At 39.9% G+C, this 19,234-nt stretch overlaps 3 protein-coding genes across 9 annotated transcripts; all 3 read left to right on the plus strand.

Moving 5' to 3' along the window:
* The first annotated feature begins 55 nt into the window (after window positions 1–55).
* Window positions 56–3,553, plus strand: LOC106748484. Its single transcript, XM_014627044.1, has 5 exons — window positions 56–2,310; window positions 2,394–2,485; window positions 2,594–2,770; window positions 2,877–3,083; window positions 3,161–3,553. The coding sequence occupies exons 2-5, from the start codon at window positions 2,424–2,426 to the stop codon at window positions 3,396–3,398; spliced, it is 684 nt and encodes a 227-aa protein (XP_014482530.1). The 5' UTR covers window positions 56–2,310; window positions 2,394–2,423; the 3' UTR covers window positions 3,399–3,553.
* Window positions 3,554–3,717: 164 nt separating this feature from the next.
* Window positions 3,718–8,615, plus strand: LOC106748483 (uncharacterized protein DDB_G0288805-like). Of its 6 annotated transcripts, none has more exons than XM_014627039.1 (11): window positions 3,718–3,803; window positions 4,256–4,365; window positions 4,763–4,920; window positions 5,004–5,261; window positions 5,344–5,399; window positions 5,483–5,987; window positions 6,051–6,177; window positions 6,266–6,362; window positions 6,678–6,973; window positions 7,035–7,238; window positions 7,310–8,613. In XM_014627039.1, exons 2-11 carry the CDS (start codon window positions 4,285–4,287, stop codon window positions 7,427–7,429), a joined length of 1,902 nt encoding a protein of 633 aa, XP_014482525.1. In that variant the 5' UTR covers window positions 3,718–3,803; window positions 4,256–4,284; the 3' UTR covers window positions 7,430–8,613. The 6 variants fall into 6 exon arrangements, with proteins under 6 accessions (XP_014482525.1, XP_014482528.1, XP_014482524.1 ...); XM_014627042.1 differs by lacking the exon at window positions 3,718–3,803 and adding an exon at window positions 3,820–3,947 and having other exon boundaries at window positions 5,483–5,945; window positions 7,310–8,615; XM_014627038.1 differs by lacking the exon at window positions 3,718–3,803 and adding an exon at window positions 3,820–3,882.
* A 123-nt stretch (window positions 8,616–8,738) lies between these two features.
* LOC106748509 lies at window positions 8,739–18,794 on the plus strand. 2 transcript variants are annotated; one of them, XM_014627105.1, is made up of 16 exons: window positions 8,740–9,066; window positions 9,353–9,620; window positions 10,068–10,196; window positions 11,229–11,568; window positions 12,477–12,521; window positions 12,638–12,763; window positions 13,506–13,655; window positions 13,739–13,867; window positions 14,393–14,577; window positions 14,884–14,992; window positions 15,493–15,714; window positions 16,261–16,478; window positions 17,036–17,252; window positions 17,416–17,599; window positions 18,086–18,188; window positions 18,262–18,794. In XM_014627105.1, exons 2-16 carry the CDS (start codon window positions 9,372–9,374, stop codon window positions 18,346–18,348), a joined length of 2,493 nt encoding a protein of 830 aa, XP_014482591.1. In that variant the 5' UTR covers window positions 8,740–9,066; window positions 9,353–9,371; the 3' UTR covers window positions 18,349–18,794. The 2 variants fall into 2 exon arrangements, with proteins under 2 accessions (XP_014482592.1, XP_014482591.1); XM_014627106.1 differs by lacking the exon at window positions 18,262–18,794 and having other exon boundaries at window positions 8,739–9,066; window positions 17,416–17,643; window positions 18,086–18,169.
* The last annotated feature ends 440 nt before the right edge of the window (window positions 18,795–19,234 follow it).

Genomic DNA, 19,234 nt, shown 5'->3' on the forward strand with positions numbered 1-19,234 from the left:
GACGAGCACGACGAGACGAGGACCGCGACCCGACACACGACGACGAGGATTATACTCCGATTTCCAGCCGCTACCGTGCTGCTGGTGGCGCGGTGTGTGCGCGCGCACACTCGTGTGTATGTCAGCGCGCGCGCACGATCTCCCCCTCCCTCTCCCACCCGCTCTCCAGCCGTCAGTCGTTCGTACGCGTCCGTCGTGTCGCGAAATGCAAGCGCGACAGGATAAACGGACGCCGCGAAAGAGAGAGAACCGGGAAAGGGGGAAGACGGGACGGGAAGGGGGAGGAGAAAGAAAAAGAGAGGGAGAGAGGAAAAGAGAGAAAACGGTGATAGAAAAGTGCGTGAGACGGGAGCTCGAGATCGAGTTACTGCCAGACGTCGACAGTACCGCGGTCGCCGTTCGACTATCGCGCCTAAAACGTAAAGAACTCATTCGAGGGGAACACAGCTCGCACGCTCGGTTCGACGCGCCGCGCCCCCTTTCACTCAACCTTCCGACCCTTATCGCGCACCCCCGGAGCCGGCGGTGCGTTTCCTCCGCTCGGCGACCACCGAATTTCCGTTCACGCTGCTCGCTCCTCTCGTGTCGTCCTTACTTTTCCTTTTAATTCTTTGTATAATCCTGTCTGTAAATCATTTCTGGCATTTCTTCCGTGAGATATGAAAAATCCTCACATCCTGCGAAAGTTTACGGGACGCCTTAGACGATGTCTTTGGACGATTTTTTAGGCGCCTTATAAAGCAACATCTGTCAAGTGCCAGAATTGTTTATGAAGTTTGTCGTGTTACACCGCCCAAGGCGAAAAGTTGTGAGCATATTTTATTTTGCTTCGACAGTTCACTCAGAGTCGATCGTTCCAACTTTTTGGTAAAATTTATCCGACAGGTATCCATTAGGTAAACATCAATGATTGTTGTAGATTGGTCTGTTCAACTGTTGGGTCAAATCTTACCAATAAGTTAAAACAATCGGCCTCCAGTCCCTTTTAATTTATACATTTCCCCTAGAACGGGAATGTGAAAATTTCAAATATTTTCAAATTAGGAAAAATTCTTTTCATAAATTCACGCTAGGAGAGAAGATTCAAAAGCTTTTCATATGCCGCAAATTAACTGTTCTTGGAATTGTTTATGGAATTTGTCGGGTTTACGCGACAAATATTTAACATGCGAAAATGCGGTATAATTTATAATTATATATAATTCTAATTTTTCAGTCTTAATTTTCTTGTATTAAAGGGTGTGTAACTAATATATTACTTTATTATTTATTTGTATGCCTACACCTCGTATATGTAATTTGACAGCTGTCAGATCACTTATTGCGCATGATTGTCAATTCATTGGTTCGCTCCATCATTTTTCCGAAATTTTTCCGAAATGTGGGAAACAAAAACTGTTGCAACCGTTCTGCGAGTGTACGACATTCGTTAACAAATAAGTAAGAAGTTTAAAGTTTTCCCTTTAAAACGTCTATATCACATTTTCAAATCAAATAATTTTTCGCTCTGAAAACTCAACGGAAGGACAAAATTTGAAATCGAGCGGTCGCCATTCTTCGTTTAACACAAAATATTTTGACAAAAATTAACGACAACATTAATATGGATAATGTGGTTAAACACTAAAAACTTCAAGCTTTAAAGTGCTTTTTGAACGATCTCAAAGGCATCATTATTGCGAAAGTTACAGCCTGTTGAATTTCGCTTACGTTTTATTACAATGGAAAGTACCTCTGACCAGCCCTTGAGTCATACTACTTGAGAAATGGAAAGCATGGCCGGCTCCATCGTTTAGTCATATCACGTCTTCAGTTTCTCGTTAAGTATAGTGGCGACTCGTAGCGGAGACTCTGGAACTAAATTTCAGAAATAACGGGTTTACGGAATTACGCTACGAGTCGCTACTATACTTAACGAGAAACTGAAGTCGTGATATGACTAAACGATGGAGCCGACCATACTTTCCATTTCTCAAGTAGTATGACTGTGTTTATAACAAAATTTTTACTCAGACTACTAATAAGTTGACTTCTTAACGCGTTAACATCCTTGTAATCGCGTTTAGAATACAGTTGTATTCTATGATTATGCCTATAATCTTGAGTGTTAAATTAAAAAGTCCAGTTTATGATTGAAGATAAACCGTTCTATTAAAAAAAGTAAACCAATGATAATTTAGATAAAGATTTAGGGTATAAAACATTGTTTTAAAAATATAAGCCTGCCATTCTATTGAAGTCCTAAGAAAAATGAAGAATATAGGAGTATAAAAACGTTTTGGTTCTGCAATAAAACTGAAAACACCATTGGTAGGAACAAATAAATATAAATATTAAATATGGGCTCACATTCTTAATTGAAATGATAATTATTTTTAATTCTCATGAAATAGTCGAGTTGTGACAAAAAGTGAAACCTTGCAATGGGTAAGTGCTACATATGCTGGAAAGATCATTCTCCTCGAAATTCACGGCAATTTCACAGGTAATGTATAAATCTAGAGGTATGATTAGATTTTTTAACTTGTAATATATATATTTTTAACATATTAAAATTCTTCAGCTTCGGTAAAAACTAATATATATGTTTAAGTTTTCCACAAGATGCAGAAAAGCGAGAAAAATGGTTTAATAGCATTGGTTATGTTATCAATGCTTCCAAACATGCAAGAATTTGCAGTGATCATTTTACAGAAAATGATTATTATTATTCCAGCACTGGAAGAAGGAGATTAAAGAAAACTGCAATGCCATCTGTTTTTCCAGCAAGGTGACAAAGTTTTTTTTATTAGATAAAATTATGACACTTTGAAATTATATATAAAATACATTTGGTTTAAAGAAATGTCTTTCTGTGTTTCTTGTTTCATATATAGTTTTTGTAACATAGAAGAAGACTCAACAGCTAACACTAAAAATGATAATCAGAATGAATCAGTGATAGATATTAAACATGAACATACAATGGATATTCAACATCAATCTATAAAGGATATTCAACAATCAACATTTGACACTCGACATGACAGTATTGATTCTGCTGAAGCAACACTTGTCAAGAAAAATGACACTAGTAAAAACAGGTAAGACAAAGATGAAAATAAAGAAATACTGTAATTTATTCTGATTTGTAGATATTATAAATAAACTCTTATTTCAGAAAACAATGTTCCAAAAATGATACAGAAAAGGTTTTCGTAAGGACTGGGGAATACAATATAGAATGTATGAAAAGAACGGATTTCGTTACTGATCAAAGTTGGATGAAGTTTTTAAAATATGTTAATTATAATAGATATTTGCACAAACTTTCTAGGATACAAGATTCACGCATACAAAAGAAAATTGTAACAATGCAATCTATAATACAAAAGTTAGAAAGCAAGAACGAAAAATAAGAAGTAACAAATGATGTTGTAAATTTTGTAAAAATAAGTAATTTATAATACTAATGTAAGCCTGCTAACTAAGATTTTTATGTAATTGTAAATTAAGACAATATGTAAATTGTTTCAAAATTATACTGAACACACAAATGCATGAAAATCCACAATCTAGTGTATTTCCGCGTTCTGTGTGCAGGAAGCATAAAGGAGAATTCACATCATGGTAAAAAAGCAGAAGCCTTCCTTTATTTATTAAAATGATTGGTTAAATTTCAATGCAATTTCAATCCCAATCCATAGTATGATACGGGCCTATACCAGCCTATGGCTATAATGATATTACGATATTACCTGTGGTGAAGAGTGATCATATAGTTCATGGTGAATGTTTGCACATATAGAGGCGCTTCAAAGCAAGTAAGCACGGATGGATCGCGGGCGTAGCTGTTTGTTTTAAAATCTATGGCGCGGGTAAAGTACGCTGTGCGATTGTAAGGTTAAATAATTGTTTTCCACATCAATAACACTAATAGATTAATTGAAATTATTGAAAAGATCAAGGTAAAAGGTTTCACAGGATATGGCGTCAATATTTTAATTTTTTCCTCAGCGTTCTCATTTTTACAATTGATATACGTTTCAGTATTAATGTTTCGATACCTTGTTGATAACGAAATCAAACACTATTATCGAAGACAAAATTCGACGTTTTACTTTTTATCACAGTAGGGTACTCATTCGCGTGGGTAACGAGTATTTCGTAGATAAATATTTTTTCCCACGAGCTAATTGTATTTTTGTTTCCGAGACGTGGTAATGTTAAGTATAAGTAATATTTTTCTGATAATAATTCATATCTCTTTATGCAGATCATCGCCACGTTCATGAAACAGCAAGAATGGTTACATTACAAGATTTCAGTACGGAACTTACGAGTCCAATAAAGAAGTTGGCGGACTGGAAATATCCTTTTTCAGAAGTATAATCATAGAATCGATATTTGAAATAATACAATCTTAACACATTGCATGCGGATATATTTCGCCACGGACTTACACGTGTAGCAGGCGTTTTTTCGTGAATTTCGCGGGAGTTTGGTATTCAGTAAAATATTCAATTAAACCAAGCAACTCGACAAACTAAACTTCTAAAAAGAAACAATGGAAATCGTTGCATAGCAACACAAACACCTTATACGCTTACAATGTTCAGCGTATTTATATGATACCAGCTCTCCAACACAAATCTACTAAATACATACTTTTACATGACCCGCGCTCTAGTGACAAACTGCAAAAAACGTGAAAGTACGTTTCCTGCATGCAATGTGTTAAAATATCTTTTATACTCCAAAATAACGTTTTATATTATTACAGGCTCTGGAGACATATTATTCCTTATTTAAGACCGCATCTGATAAGGACTTCGTCAAGGCTGGACTTGTCTTACAAAATTCTATGACTGTTTATGTACATAGAGTCGATTGTCTCTGGAATAAAACAACATGTATTAGAAATATATTTTTGGAGCACGAGTAAGCATTTTATTACAGTGTTTATTACAGTATAGAGCCATTTCAGAGTAATTAAACATTCAACTTATTTCTTTCCCTTTTAGGCAGGAAGAAACCGCAAGAAAAGCCATTGGGAAAAAAAGGGATAGGAGAACTAATTTAGATTTTGAAAATTTCCAAATAATCGATTTTACCCAGGAAGTGGATAGAAATATTGATATTAAAAAGAATAATGTAATGCAAGATGGTGTTAAAACAAAAAACCGTTGCTTTACACAGTTGGAGAAAAGTGTCGCGCAAAGTATTCCCATTGATATTTACGATATAAATGGAGAAATCATTGGGAAGAAGTATGATTTTCGGTAAATATCACATTATTCTCCTAGAGTGCACGTAAATGTATAGTATATCATATTAAGTCAAGTGTGTCTTGATATTTCACAGGTGCAATCAGAATATAAGTATGAATGGCGTACTGGTCGATGAATTCGTAGCTCAAGGTACGCAATTGAATTATAAAATAAATCCGGTTTGATTAGTATTTGATTAGTATTATTTCATAAAAAGTTATCTCCATTTGCAGACTTTGATCTCAACAGTGATGACCGCCTTCAAAGGAAATCCCCAGCACCAAGTTCGAATTGCTCACTTAATGAATCATTGGAATGTTCACCTAATCCTACTGTTCACGATAGTAGCGAAAAAAATATAAGTAGCGATGTAGAGTCCGAGAGGGACTACGATGACTCACCGGGGGAGGTTTCCGAATTAGTCTCTTCTTTTGACTCGAGCAAAAATCTCTCTTTATCTAGCAATTCTATGTCATTCGGTTCTTCGGCCGATAATTCTCAAGAAATCGATGCCGCTGACACTACGAATGGAAGTCAATGTACATCGCTCAGTGATACGAAATTGCCGGACAATACCGTTGACAGTACTTCGTTGTCAGATGAGAACAACTCGAACAGTTCGAACAATAATAACGGTACAAATGTGGACGGCGATCTACTGGATGGTTCAATCAAATCAATAAGTTCGCGAGAAAGGTTTCCGATTTTTTATTATTTGCAACATCGTCCTCGCTTAACGTAAGTCCGTTACATGAGTGTCGATTGTGAAACGCGTGTTGTATAAGAAGATTATTATTCTAGAATAAAAATGAGCATCGATCCGACATCGCTAGACAATACAAACGAGAGGAAGTCACCCAAAGATAAAAATAACTCACCTGCCAAGAGACATAAATATCGAGCACGCACCAAAACTACATTGAGCAAAGTATGTAATTTAGAACTTGTGGGATTTGGTTGCGAGTCTGTTCGTTTGTGTTCTCGAGTCTGTTCTCAAGTCATTCGTTTGCGTTTAGCGTAAGCAAAAACCGACCACCACGACGCCCACGAAGAAAAAACGCGTAGTGAAGAATCTCCTGGAGGAATTTGAGAAAAGGAAGCACAGCCCGCTGGGTAAGTTCATCGTGATGCGTCCTTGCAATGATTCATCACAGGTTCGTCGTCGACGCTCGCGTGTGTAAACGGCTCGTTGGAGGCGAACCCGTTTTCTAAACAGACCAAACATGTTTCGGGAGAATCTGAGCACCTGCTTAAAATACATACGAAAGTACAATCTTCCGCAATACGTTCATATGAGGAACAAGGCGTTAGATTCCTCAGAGTTCCGACGTATCTGGGAAGAATCAATGCAAACAAATAAATTCGTCGTGACCCGTTCTGAATTTGATACACCGACGTTCGCCTGCTAAACGACCCGTCGTCTTTCAGACAGACCGAGCATGTTCCAAAAGAATCTGAATACTTGCATGAAACACATACGAAAGCACGACCCACTGCGATACGATCATTTGACGAATGAGGCGTTCGACTTGTTAGGGTTCCAATTGCACGTCGAATCGCGTGACGATGCAAACAATAATATCACGATGACTTTGACCGACGACGAGATGTCTGATCTTCATAGTTCCAATTCTGCGTCCCCGGTGCACGAAAGTCCTGCGTCCCCGTGGCACGAGAGTCCACGTGACCAAGTCTTCCGGTCGGACTCGTCGAATTTCTTGCCGGTAAGTATTCCGATACGCAGAAGATCCCGGTGGAATCTATAAGAACAACTTGCGATTTCAGGAAAACATCGAAGAGTGGCACGAGTTTCTGCAACCCAAGCTGCTCGAGGCCGAGCGAAGATCGATGTTTTGCATTCGTCCTTATGCGTCGAAAATCATGAACTGCCTGCGAGCGAGCGATCGGAGAAAGATCAATTTCAGCGAGGTTATTCAGAATGAGAACGCCAAGGATGTAGCGAGATATTTCTTGGCGTCGTTGACCTTGGTGAGACACGATTTCTTCCGAGCGAACACTTTCGATTCCCGATTCAAACGCATTCTCATTGTTCACGACAGGCTTCATCACAGAACATGTATCTAAATATGAAGGATCTCGGGCACGATGTGGAGATTGTTCTGCCCCAAGAAGATAGATCAAGTTCTTTCAACGGACACCAGGCCGATTCACATGATTAACGGACGAACGGTTTTTAGGCTTAAGAGCTATATGTATGATATGGAAGCCCTATTGGGAACAAAGGACTTTTTTGCACTGTGATAATATATAATAATGTAAGCGTAAATTTGATTAATCTTTCGTCCGTGTTAGATCTTTCCTCGCGCAGCGCATCCTACGGCCTATAGTATTCATAGTCAGATTTTATACTGTACGTTTCATTGGTTACAATGCATCTGAAGATGAGCTTAAGACGGTCTTAATGTATGGGAGTCAAACTGACTTGATAGGTTTAGTGTAGTAGCGTCAATCACACTTGAGAATTTCGGTTAGAAACAGCAGTTGTTTTATTCTTCAGAGAAATCATGAGCCCACTTAAATATAAGATTTGACTATAAATACTAACGTATATGTGTATATACACCCGAATAGAATCATGTTAGTAGGCTAGATTAAAGCCTGAGTCAAAAGTGAATGTAGGCTAGATTAAATCCTGTAGCTCGTTATTAGTTCCTTATCGACTGATTATTCACTAAAATGTAGAATCGGTTTTGTGATCTGTCGCATATCAGTGGGTGATGTCTATTCTAAAATATCTAGCCGCGTATATCTGCCACTAGTACTTAAAAGTGAGGTAGCAAATCAAGATTGAAGATATGTTATTCCGTAAAAATCTTAACGAGAGAAACGAGCGTTACATCACTGCCTGACAACTCGTCATGATTCTTTATCTCACTGTAATTTCTTTTGTTTAACCTCTAATTGGGCGGATACTATGAAACTGTTGCGAATGAATTGCTCAGTTATTCTCTAGATTGTACTTTATAGGGAGTAATTAGACAATCCCGAACGAATACATGCCTTGACCATCTAGAGGAAATACGAGCGTTACATTACTGGCTGATAGCAATCTCAGGCACAAATTGATTACCTCACGGCCCGACGAACGCACAAGTTTCAATTTCTACCGGGCCATCTGCCGGAACGATGCCATCGAGAAAAACATCGACTCCCTTCGTTTCGATTCGCGCTTCACCGGCCGATCTGTAACGAGGCGTTGTTGTAACAGGGCGAGAAACTGTTGCGCCGTGAGATTGATTTTTCTGTTTTTTTTTTAATTGAGACGCGTCCCATTAACACCGGTACTCGTCGTCGTCGTTGGCCGCACGGTACATTGACGGCGAAACAAAACGTATTCACAAACGTCGGGACCGGCGCGCTTGTGCGCACACACCGCCGCGCGACGAGAGCACACACGTGCGTATGACAATTGGCCGTGTGTAAGACAGAAATGCTCACGCATGCGTCGCGAGCCGACGGCACCCGGCTCTCGCAGTTTATATTAGTTTACATTAGGACAGGCACCGCAAACCATAGGCCGCTATAAATTGTGTTTTCGTTAACACATCACTCTCGCGCATCTTTATCGCTGGCGTCACGCGCGAAATTAAATCACCATCGCGCGCGCGTCTCCTTTTTATATATTACGCCGATGCCGAGTGGGACGTTAGTTTGAAGAAAGGAAGAAGGAGAGCGAATTAAAAATTACGATGCGATCGGGCAAGTGAGAACGGGACGAGAAGGCGGCGGAAGAGGCTGGGAAAACTCCAAGGGCGCGGACAGAAGCTTTAATATAGAGAGTCAATTCGAGTTGATGGTAAGCAATCAGACAGCACGGATCTTCTCTCCCCCGATCTCTCATATTCAATTGAAATAGTTACGTTCCGCGTCTTACCCGTCCGTTGAGTGCCATCGTTTACGTCAATCGCTCCATCGCCGGCTACGCGCGCAATTGTTATCGATTAATAATTCAGGCGAGCGATACGATTTAAGTCCGAAGAGCGGAAACGCACGCCTCGAAACTCGGACCGCGCGTATCTCCGATTTTTTCCCCTTTCTTCCTCGATTAGAGGACACAATTTAAACGGCCGTCTCTTGCGCAGGGATAAAACACACGGCGACATGAACAGCAAGAGTGCATTACTGGTGCAACGTTGGATGCTCCAACCGCGCGTGCTGCTCGCTCTCATTTCGCTGCAATTTATCATTCAGTTTTTCACGTCCGTCTATCTGTATAAGTACGTCACGAACGTGGAAAGCGATCTTCGCGTGGTAAAAAGCCGCCACCCGTTCGAGACGATCCCGCGACGAAAACGCAGCAGCGCATTACCAATCGCCGAGGACAACGCTGTCTCCGATTTATCCAGCAGGGTATGTAAACGAGAAAAAGAAAAGAAAAACACGAGAGGGGGACTACTCGAATCTAACGCCGGAAAACCGAACTAAAAAAAAGACGGAAATGAATTTCGAATTTCGTGGGAATCGGAGGAAATCTATTCCGCGCGATCGAAATTTCCGACAGGAGGTTTCACGATCTTACATTTTTTCCCGTTCTTCCGCGGAGAAGAGAGAAAGAGGGATGGGAGGGAGAAAAGCCGAGAAGGCGTCCCGTGCAGATTATGAAATTTTACGCAAGATAAACGAGAGATGTATCAAGGGAGGAAGTTGTTTCAATTTTGTGCTCGAGGGAGATTTCATTTCTCGATTCTCCCTTGCGGTTTCTTCTAATGCCGACGACTCAGTCACCCAAGACTTTTGATCTCCTAAATCTCTCGCCGTTAACGCTAATCTCGAATCGCGCCGGCCGCTCGGTCGCAGATCCGAGAGGATAAGGAGATGCAGGGCACAAAGAAGGTGACTGCATCCCCCATCATGGTGTCCGGTTCGTCGCCTACGGTGACCGGAGGTCAAGACTGGGTCTGGTTGAACGCCGACACGCGTATACAGGTGGGTACATCCTCTGCGAACGTTATTATTATTATTTTCGCGTTAGGTCCTCTTTAACATCGTTCTCCGATTCGTCGAGTTTGATGTTCTTCGACGAGCTTCCATGTAGGAAGTGCGCCTACGTAGGACATCGTATATGTACGTACGCGCGCGCGCGTATGTATTGCAGATAGGTATTGAATATTCTTGAAACCCATCATTGTCGAAGTTATGTAAAGACGAATTCGTACAAACGTAAGGATGAAATGAAGAAAAACGTCGCCGATTTCTGCCGTTCGAAGGCAAAGTTCAAGTGCAAGATGAGGAAGAAGACGAGCTAAGATTGATTGTATAAACGGAAAAGAATTCAACTCGTTAGTTATTAGAGTTCATCTGTTTCCAAAGATTCCCGTGTAATTTTTTTGTTTTATATCTACACAGAACATTAATCTCCCCTCCACTTTCGCTTTGGACATTCCGGGCGCATTGTATTTACGCTGAGAAAAATATTTAAAGGAACATATTATTATATTGCGAGAAAAAGCAATTATTCAGTTCTTTTTTCTTTTAAGTAATGGCTATCTTTTTGAAAACGAAGAATATTTTCTTGACAATACGATTTCTTTATTATATATATAATCCTGTATTATCACTTCATAATAATATATTTTATGTGTGGACAAATTTCATATACATGACCTTATATATAATTATATATAATTATGTGTATTCACACATCTAATTATATATAATTATATAGAAATAACTTTTTAACATGGTATTCAACATTTCTGTCTATCTGGATAGTAATGGACGTACTAAATATAATAATTTAAATAATTAATAATAATTTAAGATCACGTCACTCCCCGAGCAGTTTAAAAATCCTATGAATAATTTACCCGTGATTTGAAAGTTCTCGAATTCGTTTGTCGTCACTTATGTCATTACGCAAACGGAGAGAAATTCACCGCTAAGTAAGCGTCGAGAATATCCGCAGGTAAACGATCGTCCGACCTTCGCAATACTTGGTATACTTGCGTTGCATTTCAGTTCGATGCGATTGAGAACTTCTGTCGATCGTCCTCAAAGTACTGTCCGCCTGGGCTGCCTGGAGCACCCGGAAATCCAGGCCCGCCGGGCGAGCCGGGATTACCAGGTGCCCAAGGAATGATGGGGCCAAAAGGACCACCGGGAGCAGCCGGGCACCCAGGTGTCAGAGGACCGAAGGGCGACATAGGTCCACCAGGTTTCGACGGAAGGGACGGTATACCCGGTGAGCCCGGGTTAGATGGTATACCCGGTAGAAGCGGCCTGGACGGTGTACCCGGCAGCAATGGCAAGCCGGGTGTCAACGGGTCGCCCGGATTGCCTGGGAGAAATGGGACAGATGGTATGTTCGAGCTACCCTGGTAGAAATTCAACTAGACACGAGGTAGTCAATTTCCATCTAACCTTACTATTACTATTACCAAATAATTTCTCCCAGTGGCTGGATAAATAAGTTAACTGATAGTCATAAAGAAATTACGAAATAAAAAACTATTTGCCCAACAGTAACGTTCATTTTTGTTTCATTTCTTTTTAATTTTTAGAAAATAACGTATATTCGATTTATTATTTTATTTTTAAATGCTAATAGCGGATACATAATAGCTGGATTATATATTTTAAAATCAACGGCGCCATCATATTTGACATATAACAGTTAGATAGATCACGTAACCGACTCTACGTTTTACGTAGAGCTCGACCGATAAAAAACTGTCTCATATATAATTATATATAAATATGTATGGAAAATTTTTCCCCGAGGAATGATCGGCGAATTACGTACAACGAATTAAACACATACACATATAACTCACGCTCGAGCAATCAATAGCTATGATCTACTCTGTGATAACTAGTCATTAGCTGTTAACTCAATAATGAATGCAATTCTACTTGGGTACACTCAGCGAACGTGTGGAGTAATCGAAGTCTCGATAAGAAGGACGCGGAAAGTGAAGGGAAGCAAAAAATATTACATAAGCAACAAGTTCACTGTCGTGCGAGGTTTCTTGCTCGGAGGATTAAATTTGCCTTCAAATGTCAAACAACAAAGTCGTAATATTTGAGAAATATAGAAAACGCGTTTGATTGGTATTTTCCTCCCGACAATCACAAACGTGAAGTAAAATCAAGCGCAGCTTATAGAACGATAAATTAGAAACTGCGATTTTTCGGATTTTATGTTCTTGTGACGCGTAAGTTCCATCAGTTCGCGAGCTATATTGCATTCATTTCGTATTTATTCAGGAAGACCCGGTCAAATGGGGCCTCAAGGACCACCAGGACAACGAGGTAAGAATACGATTCTCTCTCTCTCTCTCTCTCTCTCTCTCTCTCTCCCCCTCTCTCTCTCTCTCTATCTTTCCCCTCTTCTCTCCAGCCGTTTCTACATCAAACGAACATTTCAGGAGAACAAGGTCAATCCGGTCATACAGGACCGCCGGGGAGAGATGGCAAGCCAGGTATACAAACCTGGAAGGTGAACATGAATGATTACAACCTGAATGACATATTAATCCCGCCATCCATAGTGGGTAAGAATTTGTTGATTTAATCCAGGCTGACCTCTCACATAACTCGCGATCGAGCAATCAATGCCAAAACTACGACAAATAAAAAACAATTCCGTTGGTGTAACTAAATTTTTCGTTGCCTGGAAAGAGTACAGGTTGAAAAAGTCAGTTGCAAAAAGAGCGTAAGAGATTTCAATCAATTGTTTTTCCGTTATCTCAACAGAATTTTAAGGTAGTTGACTTGTAAATTTATTTTCTCCGGGCATTTTTTTAAAGATAGAATAATTCAATAACTCAAATCAATACGTAAAAATGCGAAAAACGTAGAAAAATACGGAAAAATCCAACGTCACGATAATTTCTCTAGTAACATGCATTCGGATGTGCACAGTCTATCCAATAGCATCCCGATTCTGTAACTTTTAACGAGGTGTCGTTATCGTTACGATGTCATTGCAGCTTTTCTGTCATATGTTATACCTGCGCAACGTAACGATAACAATACTGTCGTCAACAGTTACAGAATCAGGCGGTAAACAAAAAGAAAAAAATACAAGACATTTGTATGCATTTTTATATAGTATGAGAGATCATGTTACGTCAATATATAAACACGTGCTGAGCGACATCATTTTTCTCTCCGAGCATATCTCCTCTAAAGTCTCCGACGATCGATTTAATCGACTCTCCCGCGTCCGGCATTTGTATTCCCTATGTGAGGGATTTCCGTAAGGAAGTTGTCTTGGAAAATGGGGCATTTCAGAAATTACACCGCCATTGAACGGAAGCGACGTATTTTCCGTGCAAGAAGGCAGCAATATACGGCTGAAATGCGACTCAAGCGGGAAACCACAGCCTGTTATACAGTGGACGAAAATAGACGGTTCCGTTATACCGATGGGTGCCTGGCATGGTATAAATAGGTTTTTCTTTAATTCGCGTCGAAAAAATAGCTAACAGCGATACTAATGATTCTTGATGTAAATCACGACTTAGTGAGTTCTGTCACGAGCCAAACGTTCAATATCAGCGTGGTGAACCGGGATCATATGGGCGAATATGTGTGCAACGCCGATAACGGGGTACCGCCAGCGAAGTCCAAGAGATTCCGGCTTCAAGTCAGATGTAAGCACGTTTCGATTGAGAGACAAGTCTCGCTTCTCTCTATGGGAAAAGTCTTTTAAATACTTGGAAAAAATCCGGATTTTTTTTTTCCCTATTTTTTTTCAATTTCTCCCGGCGGATGAATGAAAACAATTGGGAAAAAACTAAAGTTTTCAACTTTTCCGCAGATGTTTTCAGTTTCTTTCCGAGCAAAAATTGGAAAAGGCGATTTTTTAACTATAAGTTTAAATATCTATAGAGAGAAATATCTATATGAGAGAAAATATCTAAATAAAAAAATATTTCTCCATAATATTATTTTTTTTAATTATTCTCTCTACACAAAAAAGAATTAGTATCAATTCAAAACTCATATTTTCATATATTCTTATAAAACTATATGTATATATATATGTGTGTGTATATACATGACGTACGGAGATGAGTGGTTCACAGGTTCCGACGTTATTGCAGTTATACTGAAAGAACTAATCTGAAACTCGAAATGTCGGATATAGGTGAAATTGATAATCGATCGTGTTCCAGTTCCACCTTTTATTCGCATACGCAACCAGATGATTCTCGTACGAAACCAAAATCCGGCGACGTTAGAATGCGAAGTGGAAGCCTTTCCCGAGCCCGCCGTTCACTGGGAGCGCGGTGACGGTCGTCGTTTGAAAATGTCGGAAAAATACAGGATGGAGGTTTACGATAGACGCGATATATACAAGGTAATTCATTTGATCCACGGACTCTTTTATTGAATCTGCGCGCCTTGTATTATTTGCGATGCGATCTTCCGCAATTTCTCACGCGGAAGAAAATATTTTGCCGGCAAATCTCTTTTTGCCGTCCGTATAGTAACTGAAAAATGTTCTGCGCCAGCAAAATAAAAAAATATTCTTTTCCGCGTCATTATTGTAAAGAGAGAAAGTCGGCTTTTTGTAACGAAGAAAACCTGAATAATTTCCAAAATAATTGATTGCAACGAATTCGTTGGTAATGAATAATACTTCGTATTGTCCTGTTTTCAAAAGTTGAAGATGAGGCTGAGAATCATGAGGGTGACATCGTCAGATCACGGAACTTATCACTGCGTGGCGAAAAACGAGATCGACATTACCAAGGGATCCTTTATAGTAGACGGTTTGTCTTATTCCATATTATTACTCGCCAAGAGATCTCAAAGATTCACCGTGGAGCTTGCTGATTACTAACAGCACGAAGGAAGAATTGCGAAAACGAATCTCGCGTTCTTCCGTTTGACATCGAGTTAGACGATTCTTCTTATTCTTCGCGCTTTACCGCGCGTCATTTCCAGACGGCTTAAGGACGCTTAAGAAGGTTCGCCCGCTAAGTGCCGCATTTTCAGTGGCGCATCCTTTCATAAATTTACCATTTATCAAGCCAAAATTTCCACATATTTCCACGTTTTTATACATTTACCTTACATTCAGTCAAACGCTCGAACCTCCTTAAAAGTAGCTTGAGAGTAAAAAAACAGGAGAGTGAAGCCTGTCCATTCCCCCTGGTGCAATTCCGAAGATTTTCCGAGATCTAATTTCGTAATTTAACTTTCCGAGGATCCCCTTGGACATCGTTCCTTTCAATAATAATGCGCAATTTCCGAATGAATAAACGCGCAGACGACACTAAGAACATGGAGAGACTGAAGTTGGGGAACAAGCAACACGTTACGTACGGCGACCCCATGCCTCCGAGCGTTGATCAGGAGGAATTATGTAGTCCGCAAGAAACCTGTGCAGCGTGCCCGGTGCTAAAGTGCACGTATACAGATATATCGAATAATCTACACGTCCAACCGTTGCGAGGTATTAACTTCACCGGGCTGCCGTCGCCTCTAGTCGGTAGGTTTAATCAATTTTGACCAACATATTCTTGCTATAAGAAGAAAAAACCAAGTCGGATAATTAATTCCTAGGCAATAGGAATGTAAACGCGCGCCGAACTTTCATGTCGCGATTCCAACGACGTTTGAACATTTTCATCGACAACTACGGTAGCGTGTGTACGGTATTTTTCGGAGATGATTTCGACAATTAAAATAGCGCACCTTTCACCGATAATTAAATCTGGACTTTTGGCAACGAATCAATTTGCATACCTAATATTTCATAGATTTTTTTAACTCTCTTCCCTCTCTCGTCATCTTACAAATGCGATACTTTTATGAACGTACGCGAGATGAGAGGGAGGAAGGGAGAGGTCAAGTGTAGCACGTTAATGAACGAAAAGTGAGGCGTCACGAAGCCGCGGAAATTTTGTGTAATTAGCGAACTAACGCACTCACCGGATACGAGTATCTGTGATATCACGAGTGAAAAACGAAACTTCTCCACGTCAACACTCCAGCGGGACTTGAAAGTTCATAACTGACGTCGATAAATTCTCAGAGGGTATGATAGAAGCCGTGGGAAAGCCTGTGCTGAAAGGAAGCATGGACGACTATTACGGAAGTTGGATGCACGACGCGTACTTCCGCCACGACGGCACGTCCGATAGGCTCTGGGTTACTCGCAAGAACGACACGTCCAATATCTTTGAGTACAGATCGAAGGAATTCTTCAAGAATGATACGGCTCGCTCCATCAAATTGCCCTATCCCTTCCAGGTCGGAATTCTAATTGCTAGATAATTGCATGGAAAAACATCAATTTAAGACAAATATTCTCATATATAACGAGAATCTCATATGAAGGCAGAGAGTTTGGCTTGATATCATTTGAAGATATAGGTCGGCTAAAAATATCATATTTTTGTTATTCAAGAATAATTTTCATGAATTGAGAGGGAAAAATATTGGATGGAAAAATGTCTTCAAGTCAAGAATTGTTCTAGTTTGAAGATATTCCTATATTCCTATCCGATCTCAGGAAAAAATTTGCCATATATTATTAGATATAATTATATATAAAGCGTTATATATGTGTGTCCGTATATAAAAATATACAAGTCGATAGAATATCATTATAACGATTTATTAACGATTACTGATAACGATTCTTTTCTGCGCGTCGAGATAGAAAGAGAATGAGATTGCAACATTATAATAAGATGATAAAAATGAGTTGACGTCTATTACAGAATGACTTTGATATTTATTTAGGCTAATCAAATCGAATCTTGTGAATGAAACTCTTGTGAATGAAACTCGCGTTCTTTCTTCAGGGCAACGGACATATAGTTTATAACAAGTCTTTCTTTTACAATCCGATAAATCGATCGACGGTCTTCCGCTTCGATCTTTATTCGTCTTCGGATCACGGATGCGACCGAGAATCCGACTGCGAGATGCAGCTCCCGGGCTTGCTGCTGAACACACAGAATCTCCTCTACACGCCGTACCACAATTTTAATTATGTGGATTTCAACGTGGACGAGAACGGTGAGCCGACAAGCAGCGTACCATGATTTCAATTTCGAATTCTCGCGTGGAATATTAAAAATTGGATATAGAGCGAGGCTCAAATTCAATCAAGTATTATTGAATTAAGGGCGATGAAGCGAAAAGATCTATAAAACAGAATATACACGATACGTTTACGCAGGTTTATGGGTCATTTACGGGCTACCGTCCAATAATACTGTCGTGGTGAAAATGGACCCCGCGAGAATGGCTATTCAATACGCATGGAACATCAGTATTGACCATCACAGATTCGGAGAGATGTTCATCGCAGGAGGAGTGCTTTACGCTGTACATAGTGTCATCGAGGAGACTATGAAAATAACGTAACGCAGAAACGCGGATTACTAGGACTATCCATAGAATAAACGCGAGTATCCAATGGTTACCTTTCATGAATATCATTGACAATTTCCCCCGATGTTTCTATATCCGTATTTATCAGTCGTGCAAAAATGCTCTCTAAATTTCTCCGAGCGAAATCGAACGAGTGAAAATTCACTCGAAGCAAAAATACCGCCGGATCACAAGAGTGAGCTCCATAAGGAACTAAACAAGTATTTCTTTTTTACTCTTTTTACTTTATTCAGTTGATTAAAGCGAATTTGTTCCGGTGGAGCACACGGGATTTGCCCGACGAGCGAAGGATTCGCCGAATATAATTCCACTCGAGCAAAATTTCGCTCGAAGGAATTTTCTAGTAATATGTTGTTAATTCGAATATTTGAGCGGCATCCATGAATATTCGTTGGATACTTGTGCGCATTCGTGCCGCTTTCGGCATAATCGTTATTTCCAATTCGGGCCCTTAGGTTCGCCTTCGATCTGTACCGTAACACAACGTTGGAAGTGCAGCTGTCGTTCACGAATCCGTATCACAAGACCACGGCCGTTAGCTATAATCATAAAACCAAGGTACGTGCTACGGCGGTTTTCACCGTGCGCCTCGTCGTCGTTTCACTCGGCAACTTATTTCTTTCCGTTTCAGGAGCTCTACACGTGGAATAAGGGCAACCAATTAGCCTACCCTGTGAAATATCGCGACGACATGAAGGACGTAGTGGGTGGCAACTAAAAAAATTGTCTTCGCCGGTATACGTATACTGATGAAAATATATGTACAAGCGAGTTGAGCAACCCAAAGTCGAGTGGCCAATTGAGCAACTTCGACTTCGTGTAACTTCGTGTAACGAAGTCGAAGTCGGTACATTTCCAAATCCCCTCGCCAGAAGACGAGCGTCTTTGTCGCGCACATGTATCGAACGTATCGACAGTATGTTTTATATGTGCAATAAATTATTGAAAGTGTTGCCACCATTTATAAACACGCAGTATAACGATTGAACAGGATCGATGAGAGGCACGACGATTCATCGAATTCTACAAATTATAATCGAGTCTATGTGAAAAGAATAAATGCATCGATGAAAGCGACCACTCAATGTATATCTGTGTCTATAATCGCCGGATTCCAGAAATGTAGATAAAACTTTAACCGATTGATAAAAGCGAACAAACGAATTTAGTATGTGATAGATCTCTAACCCAGTCTCACAGTACATCATGAGATTTTCGATACGAAATCGTAATTATAGAAACGATGAATATGAATGACAGATAAAAACATTTCCATGTATGCTCAATATGACTTAAGCTATTTTCGTGTGGACTAGGTCAACATGCTTGCTGACGTAATTAGCCACAGAGAGAGAGAGAGAGAGAGAGGGAGGGAGAGGAAAAAGACTCGATATGACCTGACTTACTTGGCTCACATTGAGTCTCCTTACAAGAAAGAGATTGTTCTGGATTCTCAAGAAGAAACATAAGCGAAAATTATCGTAATAGCAATAAAATGTTTATACAGTTTAAGAACGGTCTAAATATACCAATTAATAGATATAGTGACGAATTCAATAACAAGCTCTGGTTGATTATTTATAAGAGGCAACTCATCGGTGGTT

The sequence above is a fragment of the Dinoponera quadriceps genome, unplaced genomic scaffold, assembly GCF_001313825.1.
Source record: "Dinoponera quadriceps isolate SergipeBrazil2010 unplaced genomic scaffold, ASM131382v1 scaffold2915, whole genome shotgun sequence".
Taxonomy (NCBI): domain Eukaryota; kingdom Metazoa; phylum Arthropoda; class Insecta; order Hymenoptera; family Formicidae; genus Dinoponera; species Dinoponera quadriceps.